We start from the raw sequence: 13,832 nt of genomic DNA on the forward strand, positions 1-13,832 counted from the left end.
TGATTCGCCTGGTCTTTGAGTTTGGGAAGAGTATGTCTGTCATCCATCTCTCTGAGGAGGAGATCGCTCTGTTCTCAGCGTACGTCCTGATGTCTGCAGGTAGGCATGATGCTGTCACTTTCACTATGCAAGGTGCAAGCACATATCTCCAATCACATAACACACAGCATTTCCTGTGTCGGTCCTAGAGCACCTCTGGGTAATTATTATCCAATGTTGCGTCGTTAACTACCGGTGTGTGTGTGTAGATCGGACGTGGCTCCAGGAGAAGGTGAAGGTGGAGAAGCTTCAACAGAAGATCCAGCTGGCTTTACAACATGTCCTTCAGAAGAACGGCAGAGAGGACCTGGTTCTCACCAAGGTATAACACACACACACACACACGTACATACAATATATACAATTGCTATACACCAGGATTTGGGGTCAATTCCATTTCAATTCCAGTCAATACAGAAAGTAAACCAAATTCCAATTCCACATTTTCTTAATTGAAGAGAATTGGATATTCCCTTTTCTGAATTGAAAATGAAATTGAGCTCAACCCTGCTTTACACTGTACTGCTACATAGTAGCTAGTGGCAATGAACCTTTGTTTGTATGGACTGTGTTCATGCATTGTTAAATTGATAGTGCTCTCGGTATACTCTACTTGATGAAATCTCATTTTGAACTGAACGGGCATTGGGATTTCACAGCAGGATTTCAGTTCCATCACCACTATGACATAAGTATCACTCCTGATGGAACAGTCAGACAGCGCCCTGGTCTTAGGGAAAGACAGTCCTGTCTGTCTGTCAGAATGTGACCTAGTGGTCCTGAATCTCAATAACCTGTCTCTCTCTCTGTCTCTCTGTCTCTCTCTCTCTGTCTCTCTCTCTGTCTCTCTCTCTTTCTCTCTCTCTCCTCTCTCTCTTTCTCTCTGTCTCTCTCTCTCTCTCTGTCTCTCTCTCTCTCTCTGTCTCTCTCTCTCTCTCTCTCTCTCTCTCTGTCTCTCTCTCTCTCTCTCTCTCTCTCTGTCTCTCTGTCTCTCTCTGTCTCTCTCTCTCTCTGTCTCTGTCTCTGTCTCTCTCTCTCTCTCTCTCTCTCTCTCTGTCTCTCTCTCTGTCTCTCTGTCTCTGTCTCTCTCTCTGTCTCTCTGTCTCTGTCTCTCCCCAGTTGATATGCAAAGTGTCGACCCTGCGGGCGTTAGTCAGCCGGCATACAGAGAAGCTGACGGTCTTCAGAGCAACCTACCCAGACATTGTCCAAGCCCACTTCCCTCCACTATACAAGGAGCTGTTTGGCTCAGACTTTGAACAGGGCTCCATGTCCATAGACGTCTAGCCAAGGACCCGTCTGTATACTACCGTACTGTATCTGCCCTGTACTGTAGTTTACCTGATGGAGCCAGTGTTGATCTTTGAGAGACGGAGAGAGACATGTGGAATGAGAGACACTCAGAGAGTGCCTTGGTCCTGGTCCTAACCTGCTTATACCTGGACAGACAGATGACGTTTCTCTGTTCAGGTCCGTCTTACTTCTCCTCTGTGTCCTCCTGGATGATGAGTTGGGATGTTTCTGGGAGGAAAAAAAAAACATTCAAGCACTTAGAAAACCAACAGCCTTTCCTCTCACAACAACAAACCTATTGGGACAGGGGGAGCGGATTCAGCCACAACACTTACCTATAGACCACGGTGTGATGGACAGCAGATACAGCCACAACACTTACCTATAGACAACGGTGTGATGGACAGCAGATACAGCCACAACACTTACCTATAGACAACGGTGTGATGGACAGCAGATACAGCCACAACACTTACCTATAGACAACTGGGTGATGGACAGCAGATACAGCCACAACACTTACCTATAGACAACGGTGTGATGGACAGCAGATACAGCCACAACACTTACCTATAGACAACGGTGTGATGGACAGCAGATACAGCCACAACACTTACCTATAGACAACTGGGTGATGGACAGCAGATACAGCCACAACACTTACCTATAGACAACGGTGTGATGGACAGCAGATACAGCCACAACACTTACCTATAGACAACTGGGTGATGGACAGCAGATACAGCCACAACACTTACCTATAGACAACGGTGTGATGGACAGCGGATACAGCCACAACACTTACCTATAGACAACTGGGTGATGGACAGCAGATACAGCCACAACACTTACCTATAGACAACGGTGTGATGGACAGCAGATACAGCCACAACACTTACCTATAGACAACTGGGTGATGGACAGCAGATACAGCCACAACACTTACCTATAGACAACGGTGTGATGGACAGCAGATACAGCCACAACACTTACCTATAGACAACGGTGTGATGGACAGCAGATACAGCCACAACACTTACCTATAGACAACGGTGTGATGGACAGCAGATACAGCCACAACACTTACCTATAGACAACGGTGTGATGGACAGCAGATACAGCCACAACACTTACCTATAGACAACGGTGTGATGGACAGCAGATACAGCCACAACACTTACCTATAGACAACTGGGTGATGGACAGCAGATACAGCCACAACACTTACCTATAGACAACTGGGTGATGGACAGCAGTTACAGCGACAACACTTACCTATAGACCACGGTGGGATGGGGAAGTGAACATTTCGGTAAACATCACCTTCAAAGCCATCTGCTATTAAACCTTCACAACAGGAAGAGGAGTGTAAGTCACCACCACGACAGTAACAGGGTTATGTCCCAAAGTGCACCCTATTCCCATACCCAGTGCACTACGTGTAATCAGGGGATCTGGTTAAAAGTAGTGCCCTCGTTTAGGGAATAGGGTGCCGTTTGGGATGCAGATCAAGGTGTCCATTCCATCTCTTTCCAATGTCCTACAGGGTATTACTATGCTGATAAAAGGTACATACTATATTGAGAAATGAATCAATGTTTTACAATCTATTTGTGTAATAGCTTGTATCTCCCATTAGTTCCGATTGACGAGCCACTTTTACTGACGCCTGTCTCTGAGTTAATGAATGAATCGTGTGTTGTCCACACCTGTCTCTGAGTTAATGAATGAATCGTGTGATGTCCACACCTTGTGCGATGTCCACACCTGTCTCTGAGTTAATGAATGAATCGTGTGTTGTCCACACCTGTCTCTGAGTTAATGAATGAATCGTGTGATGTCCACACCTGTCTCTGAGTTAATGAATGAATCGTGTGATGTCCACACCTGTCTCTGAGTTAATGAATGAATCGTGTGATGTCCACACCTGTCTCTGAGTTAATGAATGAATTGTGTAATGTCCACACCTGTCTCTGAGTTAATGAATGAATCGTGTGATGTCCACACCTCTCTCTGAGTTAATGAATGAATTGTGTGTATTGTCCACACCTGTCTCTGAGTTAATGAATGAATTGTGTGATGTCCACACCTGTCTCTGAGTTAATGAATGAATCGTGTGTTGTCTACACCTGTCTCTGAGTTAATGAATGAATCGTGTGATGTCCACACCTGTCTCTGAGTTAATGCAATACTGTGATCCATTAAAGAAGCAATAGTCCATTTCCACCATCACAATCTTTTATCAAAACATTTCACTTCCTTATTGTCATATGTTAGCACTATGTTTATCTACTCTTCTGAAATCATCTGCATTTCCTGTGATTTGATTGGTCTACCTCCCGTGATCGTCACCAATGCCCTCCCACCGTTCTACCTTGGCCACTGTGCTGTGGTGAAACAGGAAGTTAGTTGTCTAGTCAGCGTGGGTCTATGTATTGACTGAGAGGGGCTATACCACAGTAGATAGATGCCAGGTCTGAGAGACACCCTGAAACACAGTCACGGAGGTCAGCTCACCTTCCGCCCTTTTAATCCTCTGTTGGGGCGAAGAGCACGATCTGTCATGGAGACACACACACACACACACACACACACACACGCACGCACGCACGCACGCACACACACACACACACACATACACACACGTGTGTGTAGAACATGAAAGACTGAAGCCATGAATAGACCAGATTCCCCTGTTGTTTCTCTCTGACCCGTGTTGTTAAGGCCGTGTTCCAGGTATTATGCCCAGCGAGGAACAAGGCCCTGATGTAACACACAGCCCAGCGAGGGACAAGGCTCTGATGTAACACACAGCCCAGCGAGGGACAAGTCTCTGATGTAACACACAGCCCAGCGAGGGACAAGGCTCTGATGTAACACACAGCCCAGCGAGGGACAAGGCTCTGATGTAACACACAGCCCAGCGAGGGACAAGGCCCTGATGTAACACACAGCCCAGCGAGGGACAAGGCTCTGATGTAACACACAGCCCAGCGAGGGACAAGGCTCTGATGTAACACACAGCCCATCGAGGGACAAGGCCCTGATGTAACACACAGCCCAGCGAGGGACAAGGCTCTGATGTAACACACAGCCCAGCGAGGGACAAGGCCCTGATGTAACACACAGCCCAGCGAGGGACAAGGCTCTGATGTAACACACAGCCCAGCGAGGGACAAGGCTCTGATGTAACACACAGCCCAGCGAGGGACAAGGCTCTGATGTAACACACAGCCCAGCGAGGGACAAGGCTCTGATGTAACACACAGCCCAGCGAGGGACAAGGCCCTGATGTAACACACAGCCCAGCGAGGGACAAGGCTCTGATGTAACACACAGCCCAGCGAGGGACAAGGCCCTGATGTAACACACAGCCCAGCGAGGGACAAGGCTCTGATGTAACACACAGCCCAGCGAGGGACAAGGCTCTGATGTAACACACAGCCCAGCGAGGGACAAGGCTCTGATGTAACACACAGCCCAGCGAGGGACAAGGCTCTGATGTAACACACAGCCCAGCGAGGGACAAGCCTCTGATGTAACACACAGCCCAGCGAGGGACAAGGCTCTGATGTAACACACAGCCCAGCGAGGGACAAGGCTCTGATGTAACACACAGCCCAGCGAGGGACAAGGCTCTGATGTAACACACAGCCCAGCGAGGGACAAGGCTCTGATGTAACACACAGCCCAGCGAGGGACAAGGCTCTGATGTAACACACAGCCCAGCGAGGGACAAGGCTCTGATGTAACACACAGCCCAGCGAGGGACAAGGCTCTGATGTAACACACAGCCCAGCGAGGGACAAGGCTCTGATGTAACACACAGCCCAGCGAGGGACAAGGCTCTGATGTAACACACAGCCCAGCGAGGGACAAGGCTCTGATGTAACACACAGCCCAGCGAGGGACAAGGCTCTGATGTAACACACAGCCCAGCGAGGGACAAGGCTCTGATGTAACACACAGCCCAGCGAGGGACAAGGCTCTGATGTAACACACAGCCCAGCGAGGGACAAGGCTCTGATGTAACACACATTCCAGCGAGGGACAAGGCTCTGATGTAACACACAGCCCAGCGAGGGACGAGGGACAAAGCTCTGATGTAACACACAGCCCAGCGAGGGACAAGGCTCTGATGTAACACACAGCCCAGCGAGGGACGAGGGACAAGGCTCTGATGTAACACACAACTCTCAGCGTCTCAAAGAAACCTGTCTCGCTTCTTCTTTTAACTTCTTAAGGATCCGACACTTAAAAAATAAATAAAAATTATTCTAAAATGGCGTAGCCAAATCTAACTGGCTGTAGCTCAGGACCTGAAGTCAGGAAATGCATGTTATTGATACCATTTGAAAGGAAACACTTTGAAGTCGTCTCCCTTGAAAGCCGTCTCCCTCTTCTATTAAGAGCACCGTGAGTTGCGACACGGGCCGTTGAGATGGCAACTGAGATTTAATAACAGCGCCTGATAAAAATACTTTTTATTGTTAGAGCCTGTCAATGTTAAAGAGACTGTCAATGTTCAGACTGAACCCTTAACTGACGAGGGAGCTGGGAAAATAGATTCAACTGGTTCAATCTAATGGCTATCTAGTAGCGCCATCTATTGGCTACAGAAAGTATAGCAACAAGTAATGTATATTTTAATGGTTGTGTCTGTCAGAACCAAATTCCATCCTTTGGTTTGTTACCTATTGTCTGAACCTTTACCAGTATGTCTGGAGGGGTAGAAGATGGTGGCCCATATCACGTCCTCACCTAACTGAGGTTTATTTCAATTAATGAAGAGAGGTAATATGGTGAAGTGAATCAAGTCTGGTCATTTAGATATAGCCTCAGCAAGAGAACAGAGACATGTTACTGAAGAAAGAGAGTAGTGTTCATCAGATGAAATGTTCGGTGTTTTTTTTCACCATCTCCTGGCAGAATTGTGGTCAAATCATGTTCTACGTGCCATATAGAGAGGCTTTCATCATGGGGTCTGTCCAACACAGCGATAAGAGTTGTGTGTCTCGCTGGCTTGTTTTGTAACATGATCCTCAACCCTTCTGCAATAATACAGTACTTGATGTAGAAGTCCTTTACTACTGTCCTTCAGGGAAGATTCACACTCTTTCACTTCTGAATCCCCCTCTTTTCTATCGCTTTAAATAAATCATCCATTCTGGTTCTGGAATGGAATGTCAGTTTTAAATAAATCATCCATTCTGGTTCTGGAATGGAATGTCAGTTTTAAATAAATCATCCATTCTGGTTCCGGAATGGAATGTCAGTTTTAAATAAATCATCCATTCTGGTTCTGGAATGGAATGTCAGTTTTAAATAAATCATCCATTCTGGTTCCGGAATGGAATGTCAGTTTTAAATAAATCATCCATTCTGGTTCCGGAATGGAATGTCAGTTTTAAATAAATCATCCATTCTGGTTCTGGAATGGAATGTCAGTTTTAAATAAATCATCCATTCTGGTTCTGGAATGGAATGTCAGTTGAGTCCAACAGTATACTCGGTAGCACTTATGTGTAAAATGGCAGAAACTCTCAGTTGAAATCATACAGTCTCTTACTTCTTAGGTTTTATTTAAATTGACATCGACAGTTTTATTTATTTCACCTTTATTTAACCAGGTAGGTTAATTTAGGTACATTTATGTATACAGAGAAAAGAGTTGGCCAGTACAGTACAGACAGTACAGGCTATACGTCGTCAGAAGCAATGCTTGCCCTATCTAACCCACCTGGTTCCTATTGGGTATGATGACGTATTGATGAACTCTCAGGGAGAATAGGGACTACAGCATTAGAGGAAAGGCCCTAAAAGCAATAATACCATAAATAAGTCATTATCAATATACTCTGCATGAAGAAAATACATTGTTGTTTGTTTTAGTAGAAAGCTATTTGTTTGTTGCTTTAGGGCTCAGATTTAATCTGTAGCGCTGAAGATCCACACTATACCAGGATTTACATTTAAAGGCAATGTTCCTGCGTTCGTGGGAAACTCCATTCACCGTAAATGCTGCATATGTCGACCCCATCCACAAATCACCTTGTAAATGTCAGTGCCACTATGACGAGGATCTTCAGCGCTACAGATGGAATACATCCCTCTCTTCAGATCTTCAGCGCTGCAGATGGAATACATCCCTCTCTTCAGATCTTCAGCGCTGCAGATGGAATACATCCCTCTCTTCAGATGGTTTGTTAAAGTGGCCCCTCTTAAACATGTCCCACCGTTGTGTTTACACCTGTGTGTGTGTGTGTGTGTGTGTGTGTGTGTGTGTGTGTGTGTGTGTGTGTGTGTGTGTGTGTGTGCGCGCGCGTGCGTGCGTGCATCTATGTGGCTACATAATATTGTTGTCTTAGACACCCCAGGTTTCATTAGTGAAGGATACCGTGGTCAGTAGGAGAGATTTTATCAGTGAAGGATACCGTGGTCAGTCGGAGAGATTTTATTAGTGAAGGATACCGTGGTCAATCGGAGAGATTTTATTAGTGAAGGATACCGTGGTCAGTCGGAGAGGTTTTATTAGTGAAGGATACCGTGGTCAGTCAGAGAGGTTTTATTAGTGAAGGATACCGTGGTCAGTAGGAGAGGTTTTATTAGTGAAGGATACCGTGGTCAGTTGGAGAGGTTTTATTAGTGAAGGATACCGTGGTCAGTAGGAGAGGTTTTATTAGTGAAGGATAGCGTGGTCAGTCAAAGAGTTTTATTAGTGAAGGATACCGTGGTCAGTTGGAGAGGTTTCATTAGTGAAGGATACCGTGGTCAGTCAGAGAGGTTTTATTAGTGAAGGATACCGTGGTCAGTCAGAGAGGTTTATTATTGAAGGATACCGTGGTCAGTTGGAGAGGTTTTATTAGTGAAGGATACCGTGGTCAGTAGGAGAGGTTTTATTAGTGAAGGATACCGTGGTCAGTAGGAGAGGTTTTATTAGTGAAGGATACCGTGGTCAGTTGGAGAGGTTTTATTAGTGAAGGATACCGTGGTCAGTAGGAGAGGTTTTATTAGTGAAGGATAGCGTGGTCAGTCAAAGAGTTTTATTAGTGAAGGATACCGTGGTCAGTTGGAGAGGTTTCATTAGTGAAGGATACCGTGGTCAGTCAGAGAGGTTTTATTAGTGAAGGATACCGTGGTCAGTCAGAGAGGTTTATTATTGAAGGATACCGTGGTCAGTTGGAGAGGTTTTATTAGTGAAGGATACCGTGGTCAGTCAGAGAGGTTTTATTAGTGAAGGACACCGTGGTCAGTCAGAGAGGTTTCATTAGTGAAGGATACCGTGGTCAGTCAGAGGTTTTATTAGTGAAGGACACCGTGGTCAGTCAGAGAGGTTTCATTAGTGAAGGATACCGTGGTCAGTCAGAGAGGTTTTATTAGTGAAGGATACCGTGGTCAGTCAGAGAGGTTTTATTAGTGAAGGACACCATGGTCAGTCAGAGAGGTTTCATTAGTGAAGGATACCGTGGTCAGTCAGAGAGGTTTTATTAGTGAAGGACACCGTGGTCAGTCAGAGAGGTTTTATTAGTGAAGGACACCGTGGTCAGTCAGAGAGGTTTCATTAGTGAAGGATACCGTGGTCTGTCAGAGAGGTTTTATTAGTGAAGGATACCGTGGTCTGTCAGAGAGGTTTTATTAGTGAAGGATACCGTGGTCTGTCAGAGAGGTTTTATTAGTGAAGGATACCGTGGTCTGTCAGAGAGGTTTTATTAGTGAAGGATACCGTGGTCAGTCAGAGAGGTTTTATTAGTGAAGGATACCGTGGTCAGTCAGAGAGGTTTTATTAGTGAAGGATACCGTGGTCTGTCAGAGAGGTTTTATTAGTGAAGGATACCGTGGTCAGTCAGAGAGATTTTATTAGTGAAGGATACCGTGGTCAGTCAGAGAGGTTTTATTAGTGAAGGATACCGTGGTCAGTCAGAGAGGTTTTATTAGTGAAGGATACCGTGGTCAGTCGGAGAGATTTTATTAGTGAAGGATACCGTGGTCAGTCAGAGAGGTTTTATTAGTGAAGGACACCGTGGTCAGTCAGAGAGGTTTTATTAGTGAAGGACACCGTGGTCAGTCAGAGAGGTTTCATTAGTGAAGGATACCGTGGTCTGTCAGAGAGGTTTTATTAGTGAAGGATACCGTGGTCTGTCAGAGAGGTTTTATTAGTGAAGGATACCGTGGTCAGTCAGAGAGGTTTTATTAGTGAAGAATACCGTGGTCAGTCAGAGAGGTTTTATTAGTGAAGGATACCGTGGTCTGTCAGAGAGGTTTTATTAGTGAAGGATACCGTGGTCTGTCAGAGAGATTTTATTAGTGAAGGATACCGTGGTCAGTCAGAGAGGTTTTATTAGTGAAGGATACCGTGGTCAGTCGGATAGGTTTTATTAGTGAAGGATACCGTGGTCAGTCAGAGGTTTTATTAGTGAAGGACACCGTGGTCAGTCAGAGAGGTTTTATTAGTGAAGGATACCGTGGTCAGTCAGAGGTTTTATTAGTGAAGGATACCGTGGTCAGTCAGAGAGGTTTTCCTCCCTTGTTTTTTTCTCCTCCTTTCTGCCATTTTCACACTCAGTCCATCTCACCACATCTCTAGCATGACAGTAGACTCTCCAAAGCACTGCAGTCAAACTGCATTTTTTCAAAACTAAATGAAAGTAACTTCAGCCATAACCGAATGTCAAGCAATAATTATATCAATGTTGGATTTTTTTTAATCTTGTGTATAGTCTCAAATATTGCATGTCGGTCAATTCTAATGTATCACATTTGACTTTTTTTTTTTTTTAGTTCTCTTCTATATTCTGAATTCTGTGTTTTATTGTCACCTTCATGTATGACTAGTTCTGTTCTCTGCTTCTGTTTAAACTCACCGGATGGAATTACCTATAGATTCTGTCTATACAACATACTGCTATAGGATCTGTCTATACAGACCAAGTGAGAGCAACATTCTGCTTATAGATTCTGTCTATACAGACCAAGTGAGAGCAACATACTGCTATAGAATCTGTCTATACAACATACTGCTATAGAATCTGTCTATACAACATACTGCTATAGAATCTGTCTATACAACATACTGCTATAGATTCTGTCTATACAGACCAAGTGAGAGCAACATACTGCTATAGAATCTGTCTATACAACATACTGCTATAGAATCTGTCTATACAACATACTGCTATAGATTCTGTCTATACAACATACTGCTATAGAATCTGTCTATACAACATACTGCTATAGATTCTGTCTATACAGACCAAGTGAGAGCAACATACTGCTATAGAATCTGTCTATACAACATACTGCTATAGAATCTGTCTATACAACATACTGCTATAGAATCTGTCTATACAACATACTGCTATAGATTCTGTCTATACAACATACTGCTATAGAATCTGTCTATACAACATACTGCTATAGATTCTGTCTATACAGACCAAGTGAGAGCAACATTCTGCTTATAGATTCTGTCTATACAACATACTGCTATAGATTCTGTCTATACAGACCAAGTGAGAGCAACATTCTGCTTATAGATTCTGTCTAGATGTTGGAACATTGCTGCGGAGAGACTTGCTTCCATTTAGGTTTTAATTGGGTAGATAAGTAGAACGTGAGATTATTTTAGTTTGTTCTTCAGGCGTGTGATGCTAGGTTCCTTCAGTGAGCAGACCCTTGGGTTCTAGACCGTTGTAGACTAAGCCACCTTGTTGGTTCCATAGAGTACCAACTGGTTGTAGATGTTAAGACTAAGTGATTATTATTCCCGGCTGGTACCTGTATCAGTGTGTCAGCCTTGGCTATTTATTTCATTTGTAAATGTCACATTGTTAGGGAATTAAAATGTTTTATACAGGAGTACTGAACCAATGAGTTTCTAACTCTTAAAAAAAACCGTGTTTGTTGAAATTATTATTTGTGTTTTTATTTAAACATGTGTATAGATGTGATTGTGAAAGCCATTTGGTTGGAGCTGAAGTACTGGACTTACTGTCTATAACTCATCAGACCTGACCAACATGGCTGGTTACTGGACTGACTGTATCTATAACTCATCAGACCTGACCAACATGGCTGGTTACTGGACTGACTGTATCTATAACTCATCAGACCTGACCAACATGGCTGGTTACTGGACTGACTGTATCTATAACTCATCAGACCTGACCAACATGGCTGGTTACTGGACTGACTGTATCTATAACTCATCAGACCTGACCAACATGGCCGGTTACTGGACTGACTGTATCTATAACTCATCAGACCTGACCAACATGGCCGGTTACTGGACTGACTGTATCTATAACTCATCAGACCTGACCAACATGGCCGGTTACTGGACTGACTGTATCTATAACTCATCAGACCTGACCAACATGGCTGGTTACTGGACTGACTGTATCTATAACTCATCAGACCTGACCAACATGGCTGGTTACTGGACTGACTGTATCTATAACTCATCAGACCTGACCAACATGGCTGGTTACTGGACTGACTGTATCTATAATTCATCAGACCTGACCAACATGGCTGGTTACTGGACTGACTGTATCTATAATTCATCAGACCTGACCAACATGGCTGGTTACTGGACTGACTGTATCTATAACTTCATCAGACCTGACCAACATGGCTGGTTACTGGACTGACTGTATCTATAATTCATCAGACCTGACCAACATGGCTGGTTACTGGACTGACTGTATCTATAACTCATCAGACCTGACCAACATGGCTTGGTTACTGGACTGACTGTATCTATAACTCATCAGACCTGACCAACATGGCTGGTTACTGGACTGACTGTATCTATAACTCATCAGACCTGACCAACATGGCTGGTTACTGGACTGACTGTATCTATAACTTCATCAGACCTGACCAACATGGCTGGTTACTGGACTGACTGTATCTATAACTCATCAGACCTGACCAACATGGCTGGTTACTGGACTGACTGTATCTATAACTCATCAGACCTGACCAACATGGCTGGTTACTGGACTGACTGTATCTATAACTCATCAGACCTGACCAACATGGCTGGTTACTGGACTGACTGTATCTATAATTCATCAGACCTGACCAACATGGCTGGTTACTGGACTGACTGTATCTATAACTCATCAGACCTGACCAACATGGCTGGTTACTGGACTGACTGTATCTATAACTCATCAGACCTGACCAACATGGCTGGTTACTGGACTGACTGTATCTATAACTCATCAGACCTGACCAACATGGCTGGTTACTGGACTGACTGTATCTATAACTCATCAGACCTGACCAACATGGCTGGTTACTGGACTGCTGGTTTATATCAATCACATTGACATGTCAGGAATATTAGAACTCTATGGTCTCATAGAAAGAGCATCGCAAGATGAGTCTCATTGCTCAAAAAATATTCAGGAAAATAAGTATTGAGCTATTACATTATGAGTGATGCACTGCCTTTTCTACAGCCTCTACAGTATGTACTGGAATGTGGGCTTTGAAAACAGTTCACTAAATTCAGTACTGCTATTGAGTCTGGAGAGGCCATAGTTTCCTATACAAAACAAAACAAATAATATTTTATAACCATTCAAACTGAATACTCAATTACTATCTTCAAAATACTGCTATGACATCATATCAGTTCACTCTGGCTGTTCATAGTAATTTAATGACTGTGTTGTCTAGCCAGGGCTGTATGGTTTAAAATAATAGACAATCTATTTCAATGTTGTTGGGTTTTTTTCTAAGATGGATTACATGTGTGTTTTAGTTCCTTTACAATAACGAGTCTTCACGTGTTTGATGGAGAAAGGAACATAGAACATAACCTTTGTTAATTAAATTAAAAAGATGTAAAAAAAATAATAATAATAATACTTTTTTTTAACTGAAGAACCATCTACAGCACAGTGGGGGGGGTTATGTTTTGATGGTACGTATTATGCTACTGATCTTTAACATAATGACATACGGACATTTTTTATTTTTAATCCTGCTCTGTTTCTTTTTCTGAGTCATGAATATATATCATGCAAGTATTTTATTTTTATTTTTTTGTAAATACAAAACTGTAAAAATACAAATAATAAATGTAAAGTTGTCTTTTTAAATACTTTTCATTCTAATATGATGAATATTGTTCTATTGCACTTAAGAAAACAAACCTGTATCGTTTTAATATTATGACTTTTTATTAAAAGTGCATTGGACACATCAGTTCTCGGTGTGTGTAATGTGTGGTTGTCCCAGAATTAAAATGGCAGCTTTGAGAGAAGCTAGCAATCATCCATTTCCTGTCGTTATTTTGTTCAATATATAGTGTATATAAAGTATATGTTATTATATTATTATTTGATGTATTATTTATAATTTGTTATACAGTGATATATAGTTAGTTAGACAGATACTATTTCCATGTTATACTAATTTGGCTAAGTTAACACGTTCAAGACTCAACACATTTGGAGCATCAGTTAACAATTATATTTACATTTTTT

The 13,832-nt window shown here is 43.2% G+C and overlaps 1 protein-coding gene and 1 long non-coding RNA gene across 2 annotated transcripts; both read left to right on the forward strand.

Moving 5' to 3' along the window:
* On the forward strand, positions 1–3,558 carry LOC115187861 (nuclear receptor ROR-alpha A; the record flags this gene model as incomplete). The annotated part of the gene is given in 3 exon segments (XM_029746892.1): positions 1–99; positions 249–361; positions 1,159–3,558. Coding segments are annotated over 3 exon segments (380 nt in total), but the record flags the coding sequence as incomplete, so codon positions are not given.
* A 1,891-nt stretch (positions 3,559–5,449) lies between these two features.
* Positions 5,450–11,512, forward strand: LOC115187862 (uncharacterized). Its single transcript, XR_003876154.1, has 2 exons — positions 5,450–9,664; positions 9,846–11,512. It is a non-coding gene; the product is annotated as an uncharacterized LOC115187862 (long non-coding RNA).
* Positions 11,513–13,832: the final 2,320 nt, after the last annotated feature.

The sequence above is a fragment of the Salmo trutta genome, unplaced genomic scaffold (assembly GCF_901001165.1).
Source record: "Salmo trutta unplaced genomic scaffold, fSalTru1.1, whole genome shotgun sequence".
In the NCBI taxonomy this organism is placed as follows: Eukaryota; Metazoa; Chordata; class Actinopteri; order Salmoniformes; family Salmonidae; genus Salmo; species Salmo trutta.